The sequence below is a fragment of the Hydractinia symbiolongicarpus genome, chromosome 12 (genome assembly GCF_029227915.1).
Source record: "Hydractinia symbiolongicarpus strain clone_291-10 chromosome 12, HSymV2.1, whole genome shotgun sequence".
NCBI classification, from domain to species: domain Eukaryota; kingdom Metazoa; phylum Cnidaria; class Hydrozoa; order Anthoathecata; family Hydractiniidae; genus Hydractinia; species Hydractinia symbiolongicarpus.
Window position 1 is genome coordinate 9,920,769 of NC_079886.1, and position 22,039 is coordinate 9,942,807.

Genomic DNA, 22,039 nt, shown 5'->3' on the forward strand with positions numbered 1-22,039 from the left:
TGTAAGCAAACTGGTGTAGCTTCAAATTTTTCTGCATGAGTATATTTTGGTGACAGTTCTAATAAAGGTAGTTAAACATATTTTGTTGTGTCTGTTTTTAATGATTTTTTTTGGAAGACCTAATTATGTCAATGAAAAGGCATATTAGGGAATATATTTTATATATATATACTCTCTCAGATTTGTAAAAATATTTCGTAAAATAATTTACAGAAAATATGAATTGTACGCTTAATATATTTGTACTAGTCTTTGGCCCATGGATAAATCCACGGGATCGTGCGTCCTTTATTTACCGCATTTCGTGTGTCTCACTGTTTGCGGTACCATTTTGCGCAGAGACAGACAGAATACGGCTGTTACTATAGAGACATCATGTATTTTACATATATTGGCGAAAAAATGCATTTTTTTATTAGAAATGTTAACAAATGTAACTAACTACTTAAATGGGAACTAATTTTCACGGGAATTAATTTTCGCAAGTAAAAAAAACACTGTATTTCGAAAGAATTAATTTTTGCTGGTTTCGCAAAAAATTATTTTTTCCATCTAATGGACACCTCAAAAGAAGTGAATCAAACACATCATCCCTATCAAAAATAACTTTTTTAAGTATAAATGGCTACACGCTTTTTATAAGCATAAAAAACATACATCAAATAGCATAACCTTAGATTGCATAAATTTTTGCTAAATTTAACTATCAAAGAAATTCTGTGGGCATTTCGCGAAATACGCGAAAACATCTTTCAACGAAAATTAGTTCCCTAAAGGCAGGAGTGAGCTCGTATAACGGAAGAGTGGATGCAGAAGCCTACTCGAAAACATCGTCTACAGCCGTCAACTCTGAAATCGCAGCCAGTGAGGATCTTCCATATATGTTCGGAGAAATAGAGCTATATGAAGAAGATCTTCTACGATTGTCACTAACATCTGAAATAAGTGAACGAGTCGATGCAAAAGACGTATCACTATATGTACGGTTATGTGATTGGTGCGTGTTAACTTTTTCGGTTTGGCTACCAACTTGACGTAGACCTAATAAGTCGCCTGAAAGTTTCCTTTTCTTTGGTTTCTTATTCAGTTGGTCTACAATAACTGCATTTGAATTGGAGTATAATGTGTTTTTATCTTGTATTTTGTCACTGGAACAACTATTACTAAACTCCGTCGGGGGCGTTGAAATAGCAGTTTTTCTCGTACCAGGGAATGGTACGTCATGAATAGATTTTTTCTTTTTCGTTCTACGTGATGCAGTACGTGAAGTTTCTGTTTGTCTAAAAAGATTTTCATAAACGGTTGGTAAACAATAAGCCGGTAAGTAGGCGTCCGAAGATTTCCGCTTTTTTGGCAAACAACAAGATTCTTTAAAGATGGTTTCAGTTGATGCACTACTCCCAATGTACAGTGTGTTTAATTTTTCTGTTGCCTGTTTGGATAGTCGTGCAATAACACTCGCTCTTTGTTGAGTGGGTATTTTAGCAGTTAATGAAGATGATTTAACGTTAGGCGGGAAATCAACATCCAATAGGGCGCCGGACGCACATTTATTACTAGCAAAGTTCGATAACGTTGAAATCTCATCAAAAATATTTCTTTTAGAACCTGTTTTATTGCAACAGTCGAATTCTTCAGTTATCGACGATCGTGTTTTTTCTGACGTGTCAGAAGAAATCGAGTCATTTTCCTCTTGCGTGATGGCGTGTATATTCGCAAGGGTACTCTCTTTTTGAACGGATGAGTTGAGAATGATTGAACTGACAATTCCTTGTGATAAGCCAAGAATGAGTAACGTCGAGCTTTTCGTCGATCCAGTAACTAAAGAATGAAGCAGCTATCATAAATGTGCTCTCTGAAAAACCGATAAAAAATCTGTAATAAACAAAACATCTGTAGCATAGCACACTCCGATGAGTCGTCTCGAAAATTTTGCAGATAAATTTTTTGCAGATGACAAAATTGTCCCAAAATTTGCAGATTTAATTTGTGCAGGAACTGGAAATACCGGAAATTTGGCAAAAGTTGATTCAGTTTTTTGCCTAACATATCATTGAGAAATACAATATCTCATATCCCACATGAAATAAAAAATACGAAGTAAGGAGAAATTCTGCGACTGATGTTTTTGCAACGCTTATTTATGCAGATTTGGGCCAAACAAATCAAATGTTTTTCTTGTCTAACGAACAGAAATTAAGTAGTATCAAAAACACCACATGAAAATATTTTTACTAAGAACAAGCATGGAATACAACCGGGATGTAAAATAAAAATAACAGAATGGTTGAAGAATAAAAACACATCATTACAATGACTTCGAAGTCCAATTCCAAAGTTGCGAGTAACCTTTACTGATGCTAGAGCCAACACGAAAACGAACAATAACGCCACTGAACCTAAAAAAAATGTCTACATTCGTGATGAAGGCAAGTTTCTTTCTCCAAAATTTCCTGCTAAATTTTAATGAAAGAAAATATAAGACACTGGAAACATAACAGCAATAAGGGTCGGCGTAAACAGCGTCGTTGTGAAAGAGGGGCGTTATGAAAGAGGGCCGTTGTGCAAGAGGAACCTCAGTCACTTGTGGAAAAGCGCCACTGTCAAGACAGGCGTTTGGAAAAAGAGATGAAACAAAAAGTTAAATAAAAAAAAGGATTCTTACGTGGAGGACTTATTTACACATGTTTAACCCTAAATATACTGGGATTTTTAAAGCCGATAAATCCCACACATTTTCTTAAAAAAGACCAAAAATTGCCCGGTTTTCGGGTAAAATCTGAAAATAAATGGGAAATCGGGTTAATAACGTGTAAAAACTTTTCAGAATGAATCCCCTTGTTGAAATGATGCGTTGTGGGTTTCAAGTTCTGAGGATAATTCAAACAAATATTTTTAAAATTTTCCAGATTGTAAGGTAAGCGTTTCATCCTCATATCAAAAAATCATAGAGATTGAAGGGGTTGTTTCGAGTAATGGTCAATATCTAAGACTCTGAAAGGTAGACAAATGCGAAAAGTCATTTAGAATCATAGCTATGTAACGTACTAAAAAATAATATATCTAGGGTTTTAGAAGTTTTATGCAAATGAGAGGGAAGGGGATACAGCAGAAACACTTGCGGTACACTTTTTTAGTTTTTATCTTGAAAGACGTAATTCCTTTCGTAAAAAATAAAGTAAAAAATAAAAATAAAAAATAAAGTAAAAAATAAAATATTTACAACATGTAGATACAAAGCACTAAATTTCTCAAGAGAAGAAATGAAAACATGTGTTTTACAAAAAAATGTATTGTCGGTCGTGTTAATGGCTTCATACATTTTTAAAAAAATGCGACATCAACTCATAAGAGAAGAGATTTGAATTTCGTTTTAGTTAAAAGGAATAAATTGGGCGGTACCTATTAAATTACTAAATTTTTCATGCATTTTTCACGCTTGGGTTATAGTTATACAATAGTATCTATAACGAAATGCTGCTCTTTAGAACTAGACGTCCATTGCATGGACATACTTACCCAGGTATAAAATGTGAATTACAACTTCTTGTGGAATATCGTTCCTCTTTGTGAAAAAGTTCTTGCAGTATGTTGACGAGCACGTGGCAAAACTAAAAAAAAGTGAAATGCTCTTTAAGTACTTAAAAAAAATTCGGGAATTTTGCGGATTTCGCGGTTTCCGCTAAAATTAATGAAATTTCTATTCGAAAAATTAAATTCCGCGAAAAAAATCTGCTTTCGACAACCTAAAAGTACATAATTAAATATATAACAAATATAATATGCAATAAATAAACTAAAAACTAGGGAAGAGTATTTTGTTCTAAGTTTACAAACACAACGCTATCGAATATTATGACGTTAAAAAAGGATAATATTGATCAAAAATATAAAAAAGATTGAGCACAAAAAATCCTGAGATTTCTTGCCGTGTGACGAATAGTTATGCTAAAAAGTTACGAATATCGACGTAATGAAAATTCAATTCCGTAATGGTGGAGAAATATTATATTTTCAAGTATTTGTAAGAGAAATTCATCTTGTGAAAAGAAAATCCGGGTTTTGCGAATCAACAAATTTGCGAGAATCGCAAAAATCTTCCTGCACAAACCTGTAAATTTCGTATATGTATCCCGCTTGAGCGACCAGCAACACCACAACAAACATAGTCATGATAACTTTGTTTTCTCTATGAATCTAAACAGCAGAATTATAAGAAGCAAAAGAGACAAAGTTAAGTAATACTTTAATTCAAAATGGTAGAAACCACTCACCCCAGCAACTGCTAGTATACATACAATAATAAAAGTAGGTATGATAGCTAGTGTTATTATGAAATTTGCATCTGACTCTAAACCTCTGAAGATTGTACGATTCAAACATATCGAAAACATCACCTGACAAGAGATGACAATAAGAAAAATCATCATCAACAACAACAACAACAAAAACAGGAACAAAAACATTGTACTTACCACAAAGAGTATTGTCATCTTCATCAAACAAATCACCAACTCGTAAAAATGATATGCAGCTGAAAGGCGAAACAAAAAAAATGTAAACACACAAATACAAATGCGCAATCGATTAACTTCACAAAGGTACGCATACCTCGAAGCTTAATGTTAAATCGAACTCTTTTGTAGATCTTCCAACCATATTCGACAAACAATTTGAACGCAAGATAAGTAAACATTGCGTTCATTACCAATAAGCTGAAAAACTAAACAAAAGAAGTTAAACAACCTCAGGCGAAGGTTCGTAATATCAAGGACCATGATTCGGTCAATACCGCGAGCGTTTTTAGCAAGTGTCTTTACCACAGCTACGGGTCAACCCATGCCATGTGAGGGAAATTGGGTAGGCTAGCCGGTGCATACATCTAGAACACAGGACCCACATTAGTAACAGTGTTTTCAACACTGAAGTGGTTATATGCTATATAAATATTCGGAACTAATACTAATAATAACAAGGATACAAGACTAATTCAATTTGCTTTTCACATAGCATATTTTTTGAATATCTTCTTCATGTGGTAGACCTTTTTCAGATTGTGGACAATCTCTTTTGACGCAAGATATCAATATGGCGAACTTATCAATGCGAGAATTAACGTTGCACTCACGTTTAAAAATGATAAAACAGAAAGTTGTTTTGATTTACGAATCTCGATGTCTTCATATGTTTTATAATTGATATGGTATACTAAAGACAACAAAAGGGTTTGTTATAAGACATATGTTGTCAAATGCACTTCCAATAAGTAGCAGTAAATTTGAATCTAACCTTGAATTAAACTGTACACGATGTAACCAAAATTTTGGACAACAAACGCAATTATCTCCAAAAAATTTTCATTTTTCACCTAAAAATAGAACATGGCAGGACTTTCAGTGCACATAAAGGAGAAAATATAAGAGTTTACAAAAAATTAGAATAAATCCACGTGCTGTTATTAGAAAAGCAAAGAAAAACTGTGAAGTTACTACAGTTTGTGTACGCCTCTTATACTGGCAAAGTTTGTTTTGAAAAAGTTAGAAATATATACTTACAGCAAATAAACATAAGAAACATGAATAAACAACAGCACCTGCGAACAAACCCATGTAAACTCGTCTCCCCGGACCCATACCCTAAATATAAATGAAAACAGAATCAATCTCTATAAAAAGATTATCTTTGTAAAGTTAGAAACTGATGGTCACGAAAACCAATGCTTACACCAGTGGTTATAGAGCTGTAGTCACCAAGATACATCATTGATGATTGGATACCTCCAACAATGACAACTAGAATATAATGAAAGTTGAGCAGAATTTAACATTTTAAGAAGATTTCAGAAGTTTATCAATTAGCCAACGGCGTACCTATAGTTAATATGCATAGTATCAATATTAAACAAATTTGCATTGTTTATCCCTCTGTGAAGTCAAAATCCTGCAGGGTTCTCCAAGTTTTTTGGAATTATAGGGCTTTTTTATTTGTCATTTTTGGACATGAGCAAAGACTTTTCCAAGAAGATAATTTGTTACCTTGCATAATATTTAGCAGGAAAAAGAGCTTTGATGATTTGGATAATCGAGACACATTGACATCTGGTTGAGATCTACGAAAGCCCACCATTCTCTCCATGATAACAGTGCACAGTATTTCATCAGTGTTTTAGCAATATCTGACGAAAATCAACAATTTAATTTTCAAGTTATTTTAGTGAAGCAACCAACACGAAATCTTTTTATAACCGTATTTACAAGTAATGCAACTGATTTTGAAGACCAAATTCATGTTTTTTAAATACATTTATTTTTTTTGATATTTTAACAAGAAACATTTTTAAGGTCAATATAGTGCACGTGTAAGAAGAAAAAAATGACAATTGAAGCTGTTAATGACATTGAACACTTAGATAAAAATATAAATAACTTCTATATGTGATGTTTAGTTTAGCAATACAAGATATTGTGTTGCGTAATAACTTTCATAGTGTTAAAAGACTAATGATACAGTGCTCTTATTTTTAACCTGTTTTGAATATATATATTTGAATGTTCTAGTTTTGTCTGCTATTTGATCAATTTAAAAAAGTGCTAAGAGTTCACTGTAATAATTTCTGTAATAGTTAATTCTCTGGAGGAGCTTCAGAAACTGAGCCAAGCTTAGATTTTTAAATTTTGAGTCTCAAGTTTCTTATAAGTGCGTTTCTTATAAAAAAGTGTGTATTTAAATGTTTTCCCTTCTGTAAAAATTTTATAGAAAATGAAGTTGTGTTGTTTTCTTTTGTGAATGTCAATAATAAAGCAAAGATTTTGGTAAAAAAAATAATAGGGAAAACCAAATCATCAATCCAGGAAAGCTATTATTAAAATAAAATCTACCTCCAAAAGATGGATGAACTCATTTCAGAGATATATTAAGCAATTTTTTAATTAAAAAAATTAAAACATCCACTAAAACATCATTAACATCATTAACACCTGAAAAATTGTGTGATTGCAGGTTACTTGTCAACATTAACATCCAGTATAATCTACTTAAACTTTCGTATATAAATCACAATGCAAACTGCAACAAGAATGACACGTCTGAGTACTACAGAATTACATTTATGAATTTGTAACCATGTGGTAAAATAAAACTCTTCCTCCATAGGTTTACGTCATATTACAAACGGTAACACAAGTCCCTAAGAAATCACCATGTAAATGCTCATTGTAAAGAATATTCTGAAATGTGAACAAATATAAATAAATGACAGAAATAAAAACAGTGACAGAAATACCATTGTAAAGGATAACAAAGAATGTGATAAAAATACAAAAACATATAAATCTTTGATAAACTTTATAAATGATTCTACTTTGTTTTCCCCACTACTGCTCAATAAACATCCGCTTTGTATTTTGACCTTAAAGCTGTATAACAATTAAACACATTACTGAAATTCCTTTCAAGTGAATAAACATTGCATTTGCTAAAGCCAAAAATAAATAAACAAACTACGTATTTACAAATAAGAACATTTTTTCTGATGGGATGCCACAAAATAAAAATGTATAAAAGTAAAAACTTTTGCAGATTTTCTCTCCTTCCTCACATTGAACAAAAGATTTTATTTCAAATGCATTCTAAACAATTATAATTTCACTTTGTAAGTAAAACATTCATGTTCTGTTCACACAAAGATAAACTTACAATTAAAACACAAAGGATACAATCATCTGTTTCTACAAATATTGACACATCTTGTGAATAAGCTAAAAACATTTTTGTGACACAAATATTTTTATCGCTATAGACACAAGCAAAATTATTTTATGTCCTACCATAATTCAATAAATAATAAAAAACAAACAAAATAATTTTTAAAAATTAATAAGAAAAAAAATAAAAGAAGAAAAATTTAAGATTTAATAGGTTAACTCTCATTAAGCAAGGTGAAATAGATAGTATTTTTGATTTGTGTTAGTACTTGGACATATTAATAATCTTTACTGATGTACATATGTATATAAATTAAAAAGTATAGCATCATTTTAAGACAAAAGAACACAACAACACAGCAACAACAAAAAACACTATTTATAGCTTTTGCAATATAATTCACAAGTTTTGTAGGTTAATTTACCGGCTTTCTTACTAAAAACAACTCTCTATTCTGCTGCAGTCATTCACAAATTTTAAAACTTAAGCCTTTAAGTAATAACTTTGGTTGCATGCAAAAATTGTTTAAAATTTAATTTTTAAAACATTAAAGAATGTATATACATATTTTTTTACCAAACACTCATGAATTAGAAACATTATCACCACCAAGTCAATTAAGAAATATACAAACATCTCAAAATATACCATTACTATACCATTACACTAGGTTTTTGGAAAAAATGTTTGCAAGAAATCAGAAAAAATTAAAGAACAAAAAGAAATGTAACACTAAAGGGCCTTGGACCATGGATTACTTCATGGATTACTTCTGCCATCATAAAATCCATGTCTAAACGTGATTTTTATTTTCGGAAATTCACTAAAGCCAAAGATCCAGATTCTAAATCAGAGTTCCGACAACTTTTCAAACACTACCGATACATGATTGTCAGCTTATGCAGACAAAGTAAAACAAACCATTATACCAATTACTTTAACCTTTTTTCAAATAACATGCACAAAATTTGGGAGGGTGTTCGTAGCATTAATTCTACGAAACCGTCGAAATCTAATATTCCTACCTCCATTCAGGTTGACGGTAAACTTGAGACAAACCAGATTGATATTGCCAATAGTTTTAATGACTTTTTTACATCCATAGCAAATTCTATTAGGAACAAAATTCCACCTACATCCAAGAGGTACTCTGACTACCTCAAAAACCCAAACCCAGACTCAATTTTCTTATCACCTGTTACCCAAGAAGAAATCATCCGGATTATTGCCAACATCTCTCCAGGAAAATCTTCTGGACCAAACAGTATTCCAATCAAAATTCTAAAATTGTTGGAAAATGATATTTCCAAACCTATATCAATTTTGATCAATCTTTCGTTTGAATCTGGTATCTTTCCTAGATCTTTAAAAACATCCAGAGTGGTGCCTGTTTACAAAAACAAAGGTTCTTCTATAGATGTGTCAAATTACAGACCAATCTCATTATTGTCAAACATTGAGAAAATCTATGAAAAGGTTATGTACAACAGAATCATAGGCTTTCTCAACAACCATGATATCCTATATCCCAAACAGTTTGGATTTAGAAAACAGCATTCAACATCACAGGCTGTGCTTACTATAGTTGAACGCATTAGACATTGCCTTGACAAAGGTGAGCTTGCCTGTGGAGTGTTTGTCGACTTCCAAAAAGCTTTTGATACTGTTGACCACAAAATCCTTCTATCCAAGCTAAATCACTATGGTATTCGGGGAAAATCAAATGATTGGTTCAGGTCTTATTTAACTGGTCGTCTCCAGTATGTCTCAATCGGTGAATTCAAATCTCAACTTAAAGCCATTCTACATGGTGTGCCTCAAGGCTCTGTTCTTGGTCCGCTGCTGTTCTTGTTGTATATTAATGATCTGCATAATTGTATCAAATCGTCAGAGACCTATCATTTTGCTGACGACACTCATCTGCTGAAATTCTCAAAATCACTAGAATCCCTTTGTAGAGGGATGAATGCTGATCTTAAACGCCTTGTGTGTTGGCTTAATGCCAACAAAATATCACTGAACTCCAACAAAACAGAGTTTCTTGTATTTAGATCCCAATCTCGTAGGCTTGAATTTTTACCTTTTTTGATTCTATGCGGTAAGCGCATTTATCCTAGCAAAAGTGTGAATACCTGGGTGTTCATGTTGATGAACATCTTTCCTGGAAGTATCATGTCTCATCTGTGGCTACTAAACTTCAAAGAGCCAATGGGATGTTATCTAAAATTCGTCACTATGTTCCCCTAAAATCCCTGCTAAACATTTACCATGCTATCTTTAGTTCTCACTTAAGCTATGCTTGCCAAGTATGGGGCACTCGAGACACCACAGTAGCCCACAGAATACTTACCCTCCAAAAGGCTGCCCTTAGGCTGATCACCTTCAGTGAACCAAGATCCCCATCTTTGCCTATATTTGCAGAACTTGGAATTCTTAAATTCTTCGACCTAGTTAAAGTCCTTAACATTCAATTTATCCACAAATTCCTAAACTCTAACCTCCCATCTGACACACTTACCTCACTCAAATTTGATCGAATCTCACACTCTCATGAAACTAGATGTAACACAATTGGTTTGCTTATTGAACCAACAGTTAACACATCGACGTTTGGATCTTTTTCATTCTCTAGAATCTCCACATTACAGTGGAACAATCTGCAAAGAAATTATCCTGATACTAACCTCACAAACTGTAAATTAAGCACAATCAAATCCCTAGCTACAAGTTTCTACATGAGTCAATACATCAACTAGCTTTCCTCTTCATTATTTTGTCTCATTACTTTTTTCTATTTGACTATATGGTACTGAATTTTCATTTATACTAATTATAATCAATAATGCTTTTCATTTTAATCTTTGTAAACTTACAGTATTTACTGACATATGAAAATATTTCACATTTTTCTTGGTGGCTTTCTCCTTTGTTTAGCCTTGGCTATTGGGAAAGTCTCCTTCCTAATTGCTAATTTATTCTTTTAGTAATGTAAATTGTCATTTCTTAGGTAAATAAATGTTTACTTACTTACTTACTTACTTACTTACTTACCTTATTCAATAAATATAAGAATTTTGTGTGCAAAAAACATTGGTGCATAAATACACAACTTTGTTCCTTGCTAATTAAGTCACAGTGTAATAGCAGATATTTACTCTCTAAAATTTCCTACTTTTATAAGGTTATTTGGTTCAAAGATGCTAAGGTACCCGTAAACTAAAACCACATATACTATTGAATAAACCAACATACTCCATAATTACTTGTGACCTTTTAAAGGTAAGGCATGCGTTCTAACACTAGGTAGGGCTGGCGTCACACCTCTAGCTGGATGCAGAACATATATGCAAAATACTTAAAATTAAAGGTGCGATTAAATGATTATCTGTTATTCTAACTTGTCAGGTTTCTGTTTGGGTAACTGTTCATACAAAATGGACAGCTAAGAAAGGAAACGATTTTTCTATCTGGTATAAAAACAGAAGAGTACTATGTAAAACACCGACGGAAGGTTTATATTCTTTTAACCCTCATGGGAAAACAGTTTCAACCATGCTTATCCCTAATATAGCCTTAATGACTACTCGGAATGGGGAAAACAAAAGGACAGTGCTCAAACATGAAATTGAGTGCAAAAAACATGGAGAATAATTATTATTACCTATCATTGCTACTTATTATAAAAACACTGAACTGATACTTAAAGTTAGAAAATAGTTTTAAAGTTAGGTTTAGGGAATGGTTGTAGTAATCCAGAAAACATTTTCCACAAGATTTAGTTAGCCAGCCAGCCCAGCCTTATGGGAGAGGAAGTATCTTCTATTTCTTATTGAAACAAAATATTTGGAAATCAACAGACATTAGCTACAAAAGTTAAAATAGATGGGAAATTAATAAAGTCAGATAAAAATACAAAACAAATTAAGTAATTTTTCTCTTTTTTAAAAAACTTAAAGTTACTCCCCGAGAGCAAACGCTGCCTTGTTTGGTTGGAAGATGCTTTATCCAAAATGCGATTCCGTGGTTTTAAATTTAAATTATTATTAGAATAAATAATCATCATTCAAGTATGACGTGTTGTTGCGTGGAAGATGCTTTATCCAAAATGCGATTCCGTGGTTTTAAATTTAAATTATTATTAGAATAAATAATCATCATTCAAGTATGACGTGTTGTTGCGTATACCGAAAATGCATTGGGTGCGCATTTAGCAGGAATTCGCGGAAAAAGCCTGGAGGCACACGCACGTGTTTTTGAGATTTTGTATACCGTTGAAGTTTTCAACTAAAATAATAAAACCTTTCGAACTGTAATCATTGTTCAATAATCGAAATAAATAAAACGAATAATGAAAATCTAGATGGTAAATTGTCAAAGTTTTTTTTTATTATTCTTGGATATTATAAAGAATAAAAAAGATTGATCGTTTGACCAAAAAAAAAACCATTAGTCTTCTTTAAAAAAGAAAATCTTTGTGTGTGTTACCAACTTAATTTTTTAGGTATTAATTTAAAAAATCACAAGATTCTCTTCGAAGATATCAAGAATAAGGAGTCATCCCAACAAATCCTTTGGTCCTGAACTCCTTTTGTGATTGTTGGAAAAAACCTTTTTGGTACGAAGTTCTGTCCCGGCTGATAACTACACGGTTTGTTTTAGGTGACAATTTGGTTGTGGAAAGACCAAAAGTTATAGGATCAACATATTTAAGTAAAAAATTCCAACCTCTCCCAAAACCAAAACCAAAAAAATCGGCGTTTTCGGGAAGAGTCGGTTTGGCTGCTAAAGAAAAAAGTTCTCATCCATAATCAACATTTGTCTCTCTAAAAGAAGAAAATCATGCGACGTCTGTGGTTGAAGAGTTCCCTGAATACGATCCATCTGTCATTACCAATGGAGCAAGAGCAGTTTAATGACGCTGCTGCTCAACTACCAATAAAATCTTGGTAAATCGGGATCTGGGTAATAAGTGCGTCTAAAGGAAGCCATATTTAATGCCGAAGTATTTTAAATAAGAGTTAATTTTAAAATTTTCAACCACGGAATGGCATTTTGGATAAAGCATCTTCCTGTTTGGTTTCACTTTCCATTTCGGCTTAATTTATTTTGTTGGTAGTCATACAAAAATAGTTTGCTTTCTAAAATATTTGAGCTTTCTCGCCGATCCGAGCACAATAACAAACAAGATGGTAGATATTGTGTAGTTGTGAGTGTGAGTTGTGTGGCACGAAAAGGGCACTAAAAAGTTACTTGCGTTACAAACAGAAAGACTACTGTAGTTATATCGTTGCTAAACAACCAATTATTTTGACTCAACAAATTTCTGTAAGTTAAAACAATTGTTTTCTCTAAATTATGAATTTGACGATTTATTGCAAACTTTATTTTTTTCTTTACATAATTAGCTAGCTAGGTTATTTTCAGATGATCGTAAATCTTTTTCCACATCTTACGCACTTATGTCTATCACTCAGCTTATTTTTAATCCCCTTGACCCAGGAAACTTTGCATGTGCTCTATTTATTGCTCTTGAAAAAGCATTTGATACGGTTGACCACATTGTACTTCTTTGTAAACTCTCACATTAGGGCATTCGTGGACATTCATTAGAACTCTTTTCATCTATTTCATGCTATTAAATTTGGGGAGGTCCATCATTTTGCTGTTGATACCAACTTGTTACACGTCAATAAAAATCTTAAACATCTACAAAAGACATGTCAGTCCGATATTAAATGATTGTGTTATTGCCTTAACACCAACAAAATTTTGATAAACACATCCAAAACCGAATATACATTATATTTAAACCTAGACGTAAATCTACTCACAATTTTAATTTTTAATTAAAGATTAATGGTAAACGTATTAATTCTAATGTCACAATTAAATATTTAGGTATTTTACTTGATTCTGACCTTTTCTGGTGATCTCATATTCATTTAAATAATTCCAAACTTAAAAGAGCTAATGGCATTTTATCTAAACTGTGCCATTATGTTACCAAAAATACTCTTTGTCAAGTTTATTTTGAATTTTTCATTCTCATCTTTCATATTGTTGCCAGATTTGGGGTCAGGCTTCTTCTTCCTTAGTTAATACAATTTTAACTCTTCAATAACAGGCCTTACGTATTATTACTTTTTCACATCCTCATTCTCATGCTAATCCACTTTTCTCCCACCTTAAAATCTTGAAATTTCCTGTTTATGTCCACCTTCATAATGTCCTATTTCTTAAAAAATTACTTTAAACACACTCCCATTCTCTGTCATTAAAACTTGGTATTGATTTTTCTGTTAACTACGGTACTTGTGGATATAGTGATGGTCTTATAAGTGTACCTTCTGTTCAAACGATATCCTACGGTTTAAATTCAATTCACTTTTAATCTATTCAATCACGGAACAAGTTTATCCAACATTTCAACTTATCCTTCCTCGATTTATCATCTAATGCTTTAAGGATTAAACTTACTGATTTTTTTTTACAATCTGATACCCAACAATAGTTCCTTATTTCTTAAACTGCTTATTTCAAGCCAATTGTTTAAAACTTTTGTCATTACACTAGGTTCATGTGTGCGTTTGTTGTGTGTCAATGTGCTGGTTCTGTGTATGTAAATGTGTGTCCAATTGTTTTCAGTTTTTGTTTTGTTTATTGTTTTATTTATTTATTTATTTTTTCCTGGTTATTTAAGTGATATATACCCCATTTCATAAATCCCTACATTGTCACTGATTATAGTTATTTAATCAAACGTGGCCTCACATTTTTCTAGCTATGCTATAATGTGGTCTCCTGGATAATTTTTATAGTTGTGTGGATATCATTATTTTTATATTTATATTGTATTTTATTTTGCTGTTATCCTTACAAATAAATAAATTTCTTATTCCGAATAAATGACTACTACTACTACTACTACTGATGTCCTGCAGGTTTAGTCTCGAATTTCTTGTTTAGTGTTTAATTGTCTTTATATACTGTATATGAATATGTTTTATATTATGGATTTTTAATCTTGTTTAATTTTATATTTTAGTCCTTAAGATGATCAAATTATAGATCAAAATATTATTGCAAAAAATTAAAAATGCTCATTGTTGGCTTATACTTTTGTTAATATTGGTTAATGCCACAATGTTCTTACCAAAACACTTAGTATTTTTATTGAAAAGAAGAGGAAAAATTGATGTTTTTTTTCTGTTTTCTAAAAAATTAATAACTTCAAAGCAGCCCAATTTTTAATAAATAAACAAAACAATAAATATTATATGTTTTTCTCTGGTTGTCAGTAACGTTGCTGTCAACTCTCTTCCTCAAAGCATTATTACTCTTAGCAAAGGAACTTATTAATATATATTGCCTATAAAATCAAATCAAAGAAAAATACATTAAACATTTTTTACAGCTTTACACATCAGCTTACAGTATTTGGATGTGTTTTTTCTTATTTTTGCACAATCACTGCTAGTGATTTTTAAAAAATTTTTAAAGTTTAATCAAGGTGTCTAAAAATTGTCTTTTCCTCGACATATAACAGATGTCTTAAAAACAGACAAAATAACCAGTTTTTAACATTTTTCAAATGCCCGCTGGGAAAAATCTGTGAGACAATATTATATTTATTCTAGATTTACTAGCTAAACATGTTATATTTTTTAATCAAGAACCTATGCTTAAATTATTTATGACATTCACTAAAGAAAACGTCGACATAAACAATTTTCTAATTGTAAAAGTGCCCTTAAACAGTTACAGCCTTTTAACATTTAGCGTAACCAGGAACAAAATGGATGAAAACACAACAAAAAGCAACTTAAAACAGTCTACTCTTGTTAAAAGACCAGCACTAATGAGCGCTCCAACTGGTGCTGCCAGAAAGAAGCATCCAATAAAAGCTATTTTGGCTGGTATGTTTATGTTTTAATATTGTTTGCTTTTGATTTAAAACAAAGAATTTGAACTTGATAGTTTGAATGCATGCTTATGCAGGTCTAAGATTTTAGTTATATCATTTTTGTGCCTTGTGTAAGGTCATATAACTTGTTTTAAATGTTCCTCCTAACAGCTATACTTCTAAAAGGGGCAGCAGTATTCAGAATCTATACCATTTTAGTGAATAACTACAGGTGACTCTTAGAAACTTATAAATATTCAATTATGACTCAAAGTTTTTGGTAACAAGTTATGTGGTCCCTTTGCCTCTGTCCCTTTGCCTTTTGTCCCTCTTCTTGCACATGGTTGACAGAGGGGTCAAAACTCCTTTATTTTTAAACACCCTCCCCCCCCCCCCCAATTATTAAGAACCCCACCATTCTTATTTCAAGAATAACCCCCTATTTTTTCAAGCTAAAGCTATTATCTTTGTTCACAAACACCCTAATAATTTGAACTCATATTCAAAGACACCAGAAGGCATGTTTTTGTTATTGTTTTTAAAAAACTATATGAAACCTACCAAAAAGCTATGTTAAATAGTTACAATAAATAGTGAGAAAAAGTTCTAGCAGATTAGATTTTGCTCTTTCTTATTCCATTTGTCTACTTTATCTGCCTTTTATGGCCCCCAAATGTGACTCAAACATGTGGTATCTTTAGAACTTTTCTTCTTTCAAGATCTCCAATGCATAGATAAAGTCTCTCTAATTTCCTAACATAACTAATTTAGAATATTGCCCAGGCTTAGTTTGCTGAGTTATTGAATCTTTTCACAATCGTCAACTTTAAATAATTTTTTAATAGGTTTTGACAGGCAGAAACATGAATTTAGATATATTCATGATAAACAGGATGTAACTTTTAAAAGAAAGAAATAAAAACTGGCTGCAAAGTAAGACAGTACAAAAAATGAGCAATTTCTGTTTTAGGGTTAAGTTAAATTATCTGTCTTACTTGAGGTAGGTAATCTAAGAAGCAATAACTTACTCCGGAATATAGGGCAATGCCACTCTTTTTACCGCCTATTTAGTTTAATCCCACCTTCTTTTTGGCAAAGTTTAATCCCCTATTTTTACCAAATTTTGGAAAGTCGAACCCCCTCCTAACTATGTTGCCTTCAGAATACCGAAAGAAATAGCGATTTGCTATATTTATACAGTATATATATTTACACTACAAGTATTTCAAATTAGACAGACTATTTGCTTATTTTCTTGGTACTTTGATTTTTCCCAAACTGCCTTCTAAACCAATGTGACCACACAATGAATCACTTTGTCTAGTGTTTGACACATCTAACTAGTTGTTTTCACAATGTGAACGTTGTGTGACACAAAGCAGTTTCAATCTGCTAAGATATTTTTTTGGTTAAGCATCTCTTCTATGCTAAGCAAATTTATGTTGTTTTGATTTAGGTGGCATTGCTGGCGGTCTTGAAATTTGTTGTACATTTCCAACTGAGTATGTTAAAACTCAACTTCAACTTGACTCGCGAGCTGAAGTACCCAAATATAAAGGACCTCTTCACTGCGCCACTGTTACAGTAAAAGAACATGGATTTCTTGGATTGTATCGAGGTTTAAGTTCTTTGCTCTATGGTTCTATTCCCAAAGCTTCTATTAGGTATTATATTTCGTTATCTTTTTGTATTTTTCAGATCAATTTTCTTGTTATAAAATAAGCTTGCAATTGTAATAACTTTTGGGTTTTCAATAGCTCTTTCTTTTAGATTTTCAGTCTACGAATTCTTGCGGAATAACATGGCAGATTCCAGAGGTAGACTGTCACAAGTTGGAAATTTAACATGCGGTTTAGGAGCTGGTGTTGCGGAAGCTGTTTTAATTGTATGTCCTATGGAAACAGTGAAAGTTAAGTTTATTCATGATCAAACACAACCTAATCCAAAGTACAGAGGTTTTTTCAGTGGAGTATGGACTATTATAAAAACTGAAGGTATGAAACTTAATTTTATTGGATTTGTTGGCTGTAGTCATTGAGAGAAGGAGTTTCTATGGGTTCTTTAAATAGTTATTTTATTTACAAATGAATATCTTTTTAAAGATGTTAAAACACTGAATAACATTTTTTAGATTTGTTACACAAAATAAGCAAGTTAAATTTTCTTTATCTCAGGTATAAGAGGTACATATCAAGGACTGACAGCTACCATTATTAAACAAGGTTCTAATCAGGCGATACGATTTTTCGTTTACAATAATCTGAAGAGTTACTTGCAAGGGAGTGATAACACGAAAGAGATTGGTGCTATAAAAACATTCGGAATTGGTGGAATAGCTGGAGCTGCTAGTGTGTTTGGAAACACACCTGTTGATGTAGTGAAAACAAGGATGCAGGTATGATATTAGTGATGTAAAAAGTGAATTTTAAATTATTATGTTAGTGAATATGTTTTCGTGGAATGTCCCAACATAGAGCAACACTCCCAAGAATTTCAATAATAAATTATGCTTAAGTGCGATATCACCTTTTCCTGTGGGAAAGAAATGACCCTTGTGTAAGAGAGGAGTCAATAATTTGGAGATGAAACTCATTTTCTTCGAATTTTTATTGGAAAAACTCTGTCGTGAATTTGTTATTATTTTCACTCAACGAAATTAATCTGACCATTTAGTGATAATCACTTTTTACATTGCTTATAGCAAAATTATTTATACTGGTTCGGTAAAATTCGTTGAGATCACTTTACAAAAACCTTATTCATCCAAGTTTGATCATGGATGAAAAAAGAATATAGAAAATTTCCTAAAACGTTGTAAAATATTTTAAGTATGTATTAAGTCATCTGCGTCGTTTTTTATAGGGTTTAGAAGCTAGTCGGTACAAGAATACACTAGACTGTGTTATGAAAACATGGAAGGAGGAAGGTGCACGAGCGTAAGTAATAAATTGCTTATTCAAAAGGCTCATCTCCACAAAGCGGGGTATTTTGTGCGAAGCGAAATACTCGTACCTTCTATATAACGGACACTATGAAAAGCGGACACCTGTAATTAATGGACACAAAATTGATTGCACCCACAAAACCGGCAGTCAATTAAAATTCTCAAGATTAATCCTGTCAGAATATTCTGCCTAAAGGAGAGGAGCCTTAACCAAAGTAAAATGCCATGATGAGGTTGAATTTCGCGAATGGATCTTTCGCTAAGACAAATTTCCGCTAATTAGTACTACGTGAATTTTTCGCGAATCATGGGCAATAAAAATTTTCATTAAAAAGAAAAGAATTGTCTATATAAGACCTGATGAATAATATGTGGTCAATTGTGCTTTTATTTACGAATTTCGCGAATGTAATATTTTCGCGAAATCCGCGAAAATTATTCTCGAAATAATTAATCCCTAAGAAGAGACTGAAACAGCTTTTGATTTTTTTAGCGTCTGTATTTTAAAACCTGTATTCTTAACACCTGTATTTTTAGATTTTACAAAGGAACAGTGCCGAGGCTTGGCCGCGTTTGTTTTGATGTTGCCTTTGTCTTTACCATTTACGAACAAGTTATGAAACTATTAGATAAAGTCTGGATAACAGAGTAAAATGGATTTGCAAATGTTGTGGAAAATTGGTTAGAATCAAATTTTTTTAGGAAAAACAAATTTCATGTATATAATGGTGTTGGTACCAATAATTAGTCATTTTTGGACAATAAGTTTATTTTAGAAAGCAGTGCGAGATACCAAGTTCTAGTTAGCTGATTTATAAATGTTTGTATTGATAGTATCGAGGAGTACTGGAAAATAATGTTAAACTGTGTACATTAAAGTGACAGAAAATTTTATCTGTCGAAATGTTAAAACTATCGAAATTTTTCGTTCATTTAAAATAATGGTTAAACTTTTAAATCAAAAGCTACAACCCTGTAAACAATATTTGGGAAATTGTCTGTTTTTTAGCTCTTCTTCAAAATGTTCTACCTGCACTTACAACAATTTCCGCATTGTGAAAAACAATCTACTCCAACTACGCGAAAAGGTCCGAAATATGGTGGAATTGGGCATGGCTGGCGTCAGCAAAAATCAACATCCTGATGTTGGATCTAACTAAATAACCTAATTCCTAAGTCTGCTGTGAACAGTGACAAGTTCGCAGTGCGTGTTGCTTAGATAGAAGCGGCGTTCTTAACAGTTCGTGCTTGCGATCTTTGAAATTTCGCCCTTTTTCCCAATATATTATGTCTAGGGTTGTAGCCATAGTTACAAGTTTTAAAACTGCAAGCGTTTTCTTGTTTCTCTTTTTGAGATAATGAATTACCCACGTTTAAACAACGTGTAGAAACAACCCCTGCTAAACTGGATTTCCACTCAAGAACAGAACAGATTGGACAAATGTGGTTTACGTAATCTGATTGGTGAATAAATTTTTCGTTTCGATTTAAACTGAAAGTTGGAAATCTTTTCAACTTTTCTTGTGAACAGAGAAGAGAATAAATCATAGAAAAAAAGTTTGAATTGCAGAATAGTTAATCATATTAAAGTGTCTTGCTTTCCTTTAATTCGTTTTATTCTTGAGTTGAAATCCAGCATTCTAATTGTTTCAAACTTTAACCTTTGATGACCATTGAACCTGTTGATAGCAACATCGCTATAAACAAATTTGAGGAATATACTCACAGAAATGTATGCTTTTAAGTTAATGTGAATAAAATTACAGGCTAATGCAACATTATTTTAAATTACAAAATGTCATGCGTTAAATCTAGGTTGATATAACAGTTTTCCTGAAAAATTACCTAAAAAAATTGTTTCAGAAACTAAAAACTGTTTGATACAGTTTTAATTCTAACTCAATACAAAACCAATCTATTTTCAAGAAACCTAAAAGATAAAAAAAGAAAGATAAAAAATTGTAAAAACATTAGTTAACATTTATACAAATTTTGGAGGGATTTGTAAAGGAATGGTTGGACGAATTAAAAAATAGATTTTTTATGCAAAAATGGATTTGTAAAAATACATTTAAAAAATGTGAAAGTAGTGCTGCCTTTATTATGGTGAATGAAATTTTTTCTCCGTAAAACCAAAGAGATTTCTTTGAACTCGGATTTTTTACTGGAAAAGTAAAACCAAGACCTTGTAACAACCACGAGTAAAATATCCTACCATACAACCTCGTCCACAGAACTTTTTTTGACATTAGGACGGCGATTCTTATCGTCAGCCATATACAAATGTACATAGTTACTGTTGTAGCTGTAAATTATTTTTGTGTAACATATGTATGTTATGCTATACTTCAAATGATGGCTTTGTTTTCAACAACTCTGAAGTCGAACCCATTCTCTAGGTTCTTTTGGAAAATCGAGTTGCTAGGAGTTGACTGTACTACAATTTCTCTTTTTTATCTTTGCGAAAATAACGTCGTTGGGAGGATGTGTTTTGTATGTGGTGTGTTATGTGTTTTTTTCTAGAAATGTAACTTTAAAATATGTTTGACATTACGACTCATGCTGGAAGAGAGGAATGTATTTAGGTATATAGCTATAGTTTTTAATGTGTATAACTTATTTGTCTCTTTTGAATGTTTTGGACTCCTTTAGCTTTATACATTAGGGTTTTGTATGCTTATCATTTTTGAGGAAAACATAATTTATGTTTTTTGTTCTGGTTTCTGCCTCTCTTATAGCCTTGAATTTTATTCATGGTGGAAAAAAAAAAGAAATTATTTGTTGGCATTTTAAATATTTATCAAACACACCTCTTTTGCCTCTTGTTAAAACTTCTGAAGACCAATCTCGTACACAGCGCCTGTTGTCTCTTTTCTATAACTGGGATGGCGAGGTCCTGGGGACGAGGTTGTCTAAAGACATTTATTAGCCATCTGTTTGGGTGATATCTTGAAAAGTACAAGCTATTGAGAAAGTTCTGGAGCTTTGTTGTCAGCCAATCAAAACAAAAAATGGGCAGTCAAGTTGCCATACAACAGGTTGTTTTATTTTGAAAACTGAAACAGTGAAAAGAAAAACATTTTTTCTGGATGCCAGTTGACGTGATAAAATTTCTAAACAACTTTGTCAGGCATCTTTGTCTATGAGAGGCAAGCACATGATTGTTACGTCTACCAATGTTCCTAAAATCTAACTTTTTTGTTGGCTTCAACCAATCTCTTCTCAAGCTTCTTTTGCCTTTTTAATATACGTGAAGAAATATTGAAGGAACTATCCCTACGGGTTGTTTAAAAGCGACATATATGCCATAACGACGCTAATATCATTTTTACTTCGGCATTAAATATGGCTTCCTTTAGTCGCACTTATTACCCAGATCCCCGACTTACCCGGATTTTATTGCGGGAGTATATATTTGGGTAAAACAGGATAAAGAAATGTTGAATGATGATGTGTTTTTTTGGAAGAAATTTATTTACATTTTTTAC

At 32.2% G+C, this 22,039-nt stretch overlaps 2 protein-coding genes across 2 annotated transcripts; one reads left to right on the forward strand and one right to left on the reverse strand.

The window, feature by feature from the left end:
* Nucleotides 1-144: 144 nt before the first annotated feature.
* On the reverse strand, nt 145-7,574 carry LOC130621741 (uncharacterized). The gene is made up of 13 exons (XM_057437084.1): nt 6,879-7,574; nt 6,036-6,175; nt 5,725-5,792; nt 5,556-5,636; nt 5,290-5,368; nt 5,129-5,208; nt 4,612-4,723; nt 4,476-4,534; nt 4,275-4,397; nt 4,112-4,197; nt 3,520-3,611; nt 2,313-2,399; nt 145-1,821 (listed from the first exon to the last, which is right to left on the reverse strand). The coding sequence occupies exons 2-13, from the start codon at nt 6,133-6,135 to the stop codon at nt 818-820; spliced, it is 1,971 nt and encodes a 656-aa protein (XP_057293067.1). The 5' UTR covers nt 6,136-6,175; nt 6,879-7,574; the 3' UTR covers nt 145-817.
* Nucleotides 7,575-12,867: 5,293 nt separating this feature from the next.
* LOC130621752 (tricarboxylate transport protein, mitochondrial-like) lies at nt 12,868-21,263 on the forward strand. The gene is made up of 7 exons (XM_057437095.1): nt 12,868-13,029; nt 15,484-15,620; nt 17,064-17,271; nt 17,378-17,601; nt 17,782-18,002; nt 18,470-18,543; nt 19,089-21,263. Exons 2-7 carry the CDS (start codon nt 15,500-15,502, stop codon nt 19,201-19,203), a joined length of 963 nt encoding a protein of 320 aa, XP_057293078.1. The 5' UTR covers nt 12,868-13,029; nt 15,484-15,499; the 3' UTR covers nt 19,204-21,263.
* Nucleotides 21,264-22,039: the final 776 nt, after the last annotated feature.

Coding starts and splice junctions, on each gene's coding strand:
- LOC130621752 (XM_057437095.1), top strand. CDS start 15,500: ATGGATGAAAACACAACAAAAAGCAACTTAAAACAGTCTACTCTTGTT. Junction 15,621..17,063: donor AATAAAAGCTATTTTGGCTG/GTATGTTTATGT, acceptor GTTTTGATTTAG/GTGGCATTGCTGGCGGTCTT. Junction 18,544..19,088: donor AAGGAGGAAGGTGCACGAGC/GTAAGTAATAAA, acceptor CTGTATTTTTAG/ATTTTACAAAGGAACAGTGC.
- LOC130621741 (XM_057437084.1), bottom strand. CDS start 6,135: ATGGAGAGAATGGTGGGCTTTCGTAGATCTCAACCAGATGTCAATGTG. Junction 5,209..5,289: donor CGTGTACAGTTTAATTCAAG/GTTAGATTCAAA, acceptor TGTTGTCTTTAG/TATACCATATCAATTATAAA. Junction 4,724..5,128: donor CTGTTTTATCATTTTTAAAC/GTGAGTGCAACG, acceptor TCTTTTGTTTAG/TTTTTCAGCTTATTGGTAAT.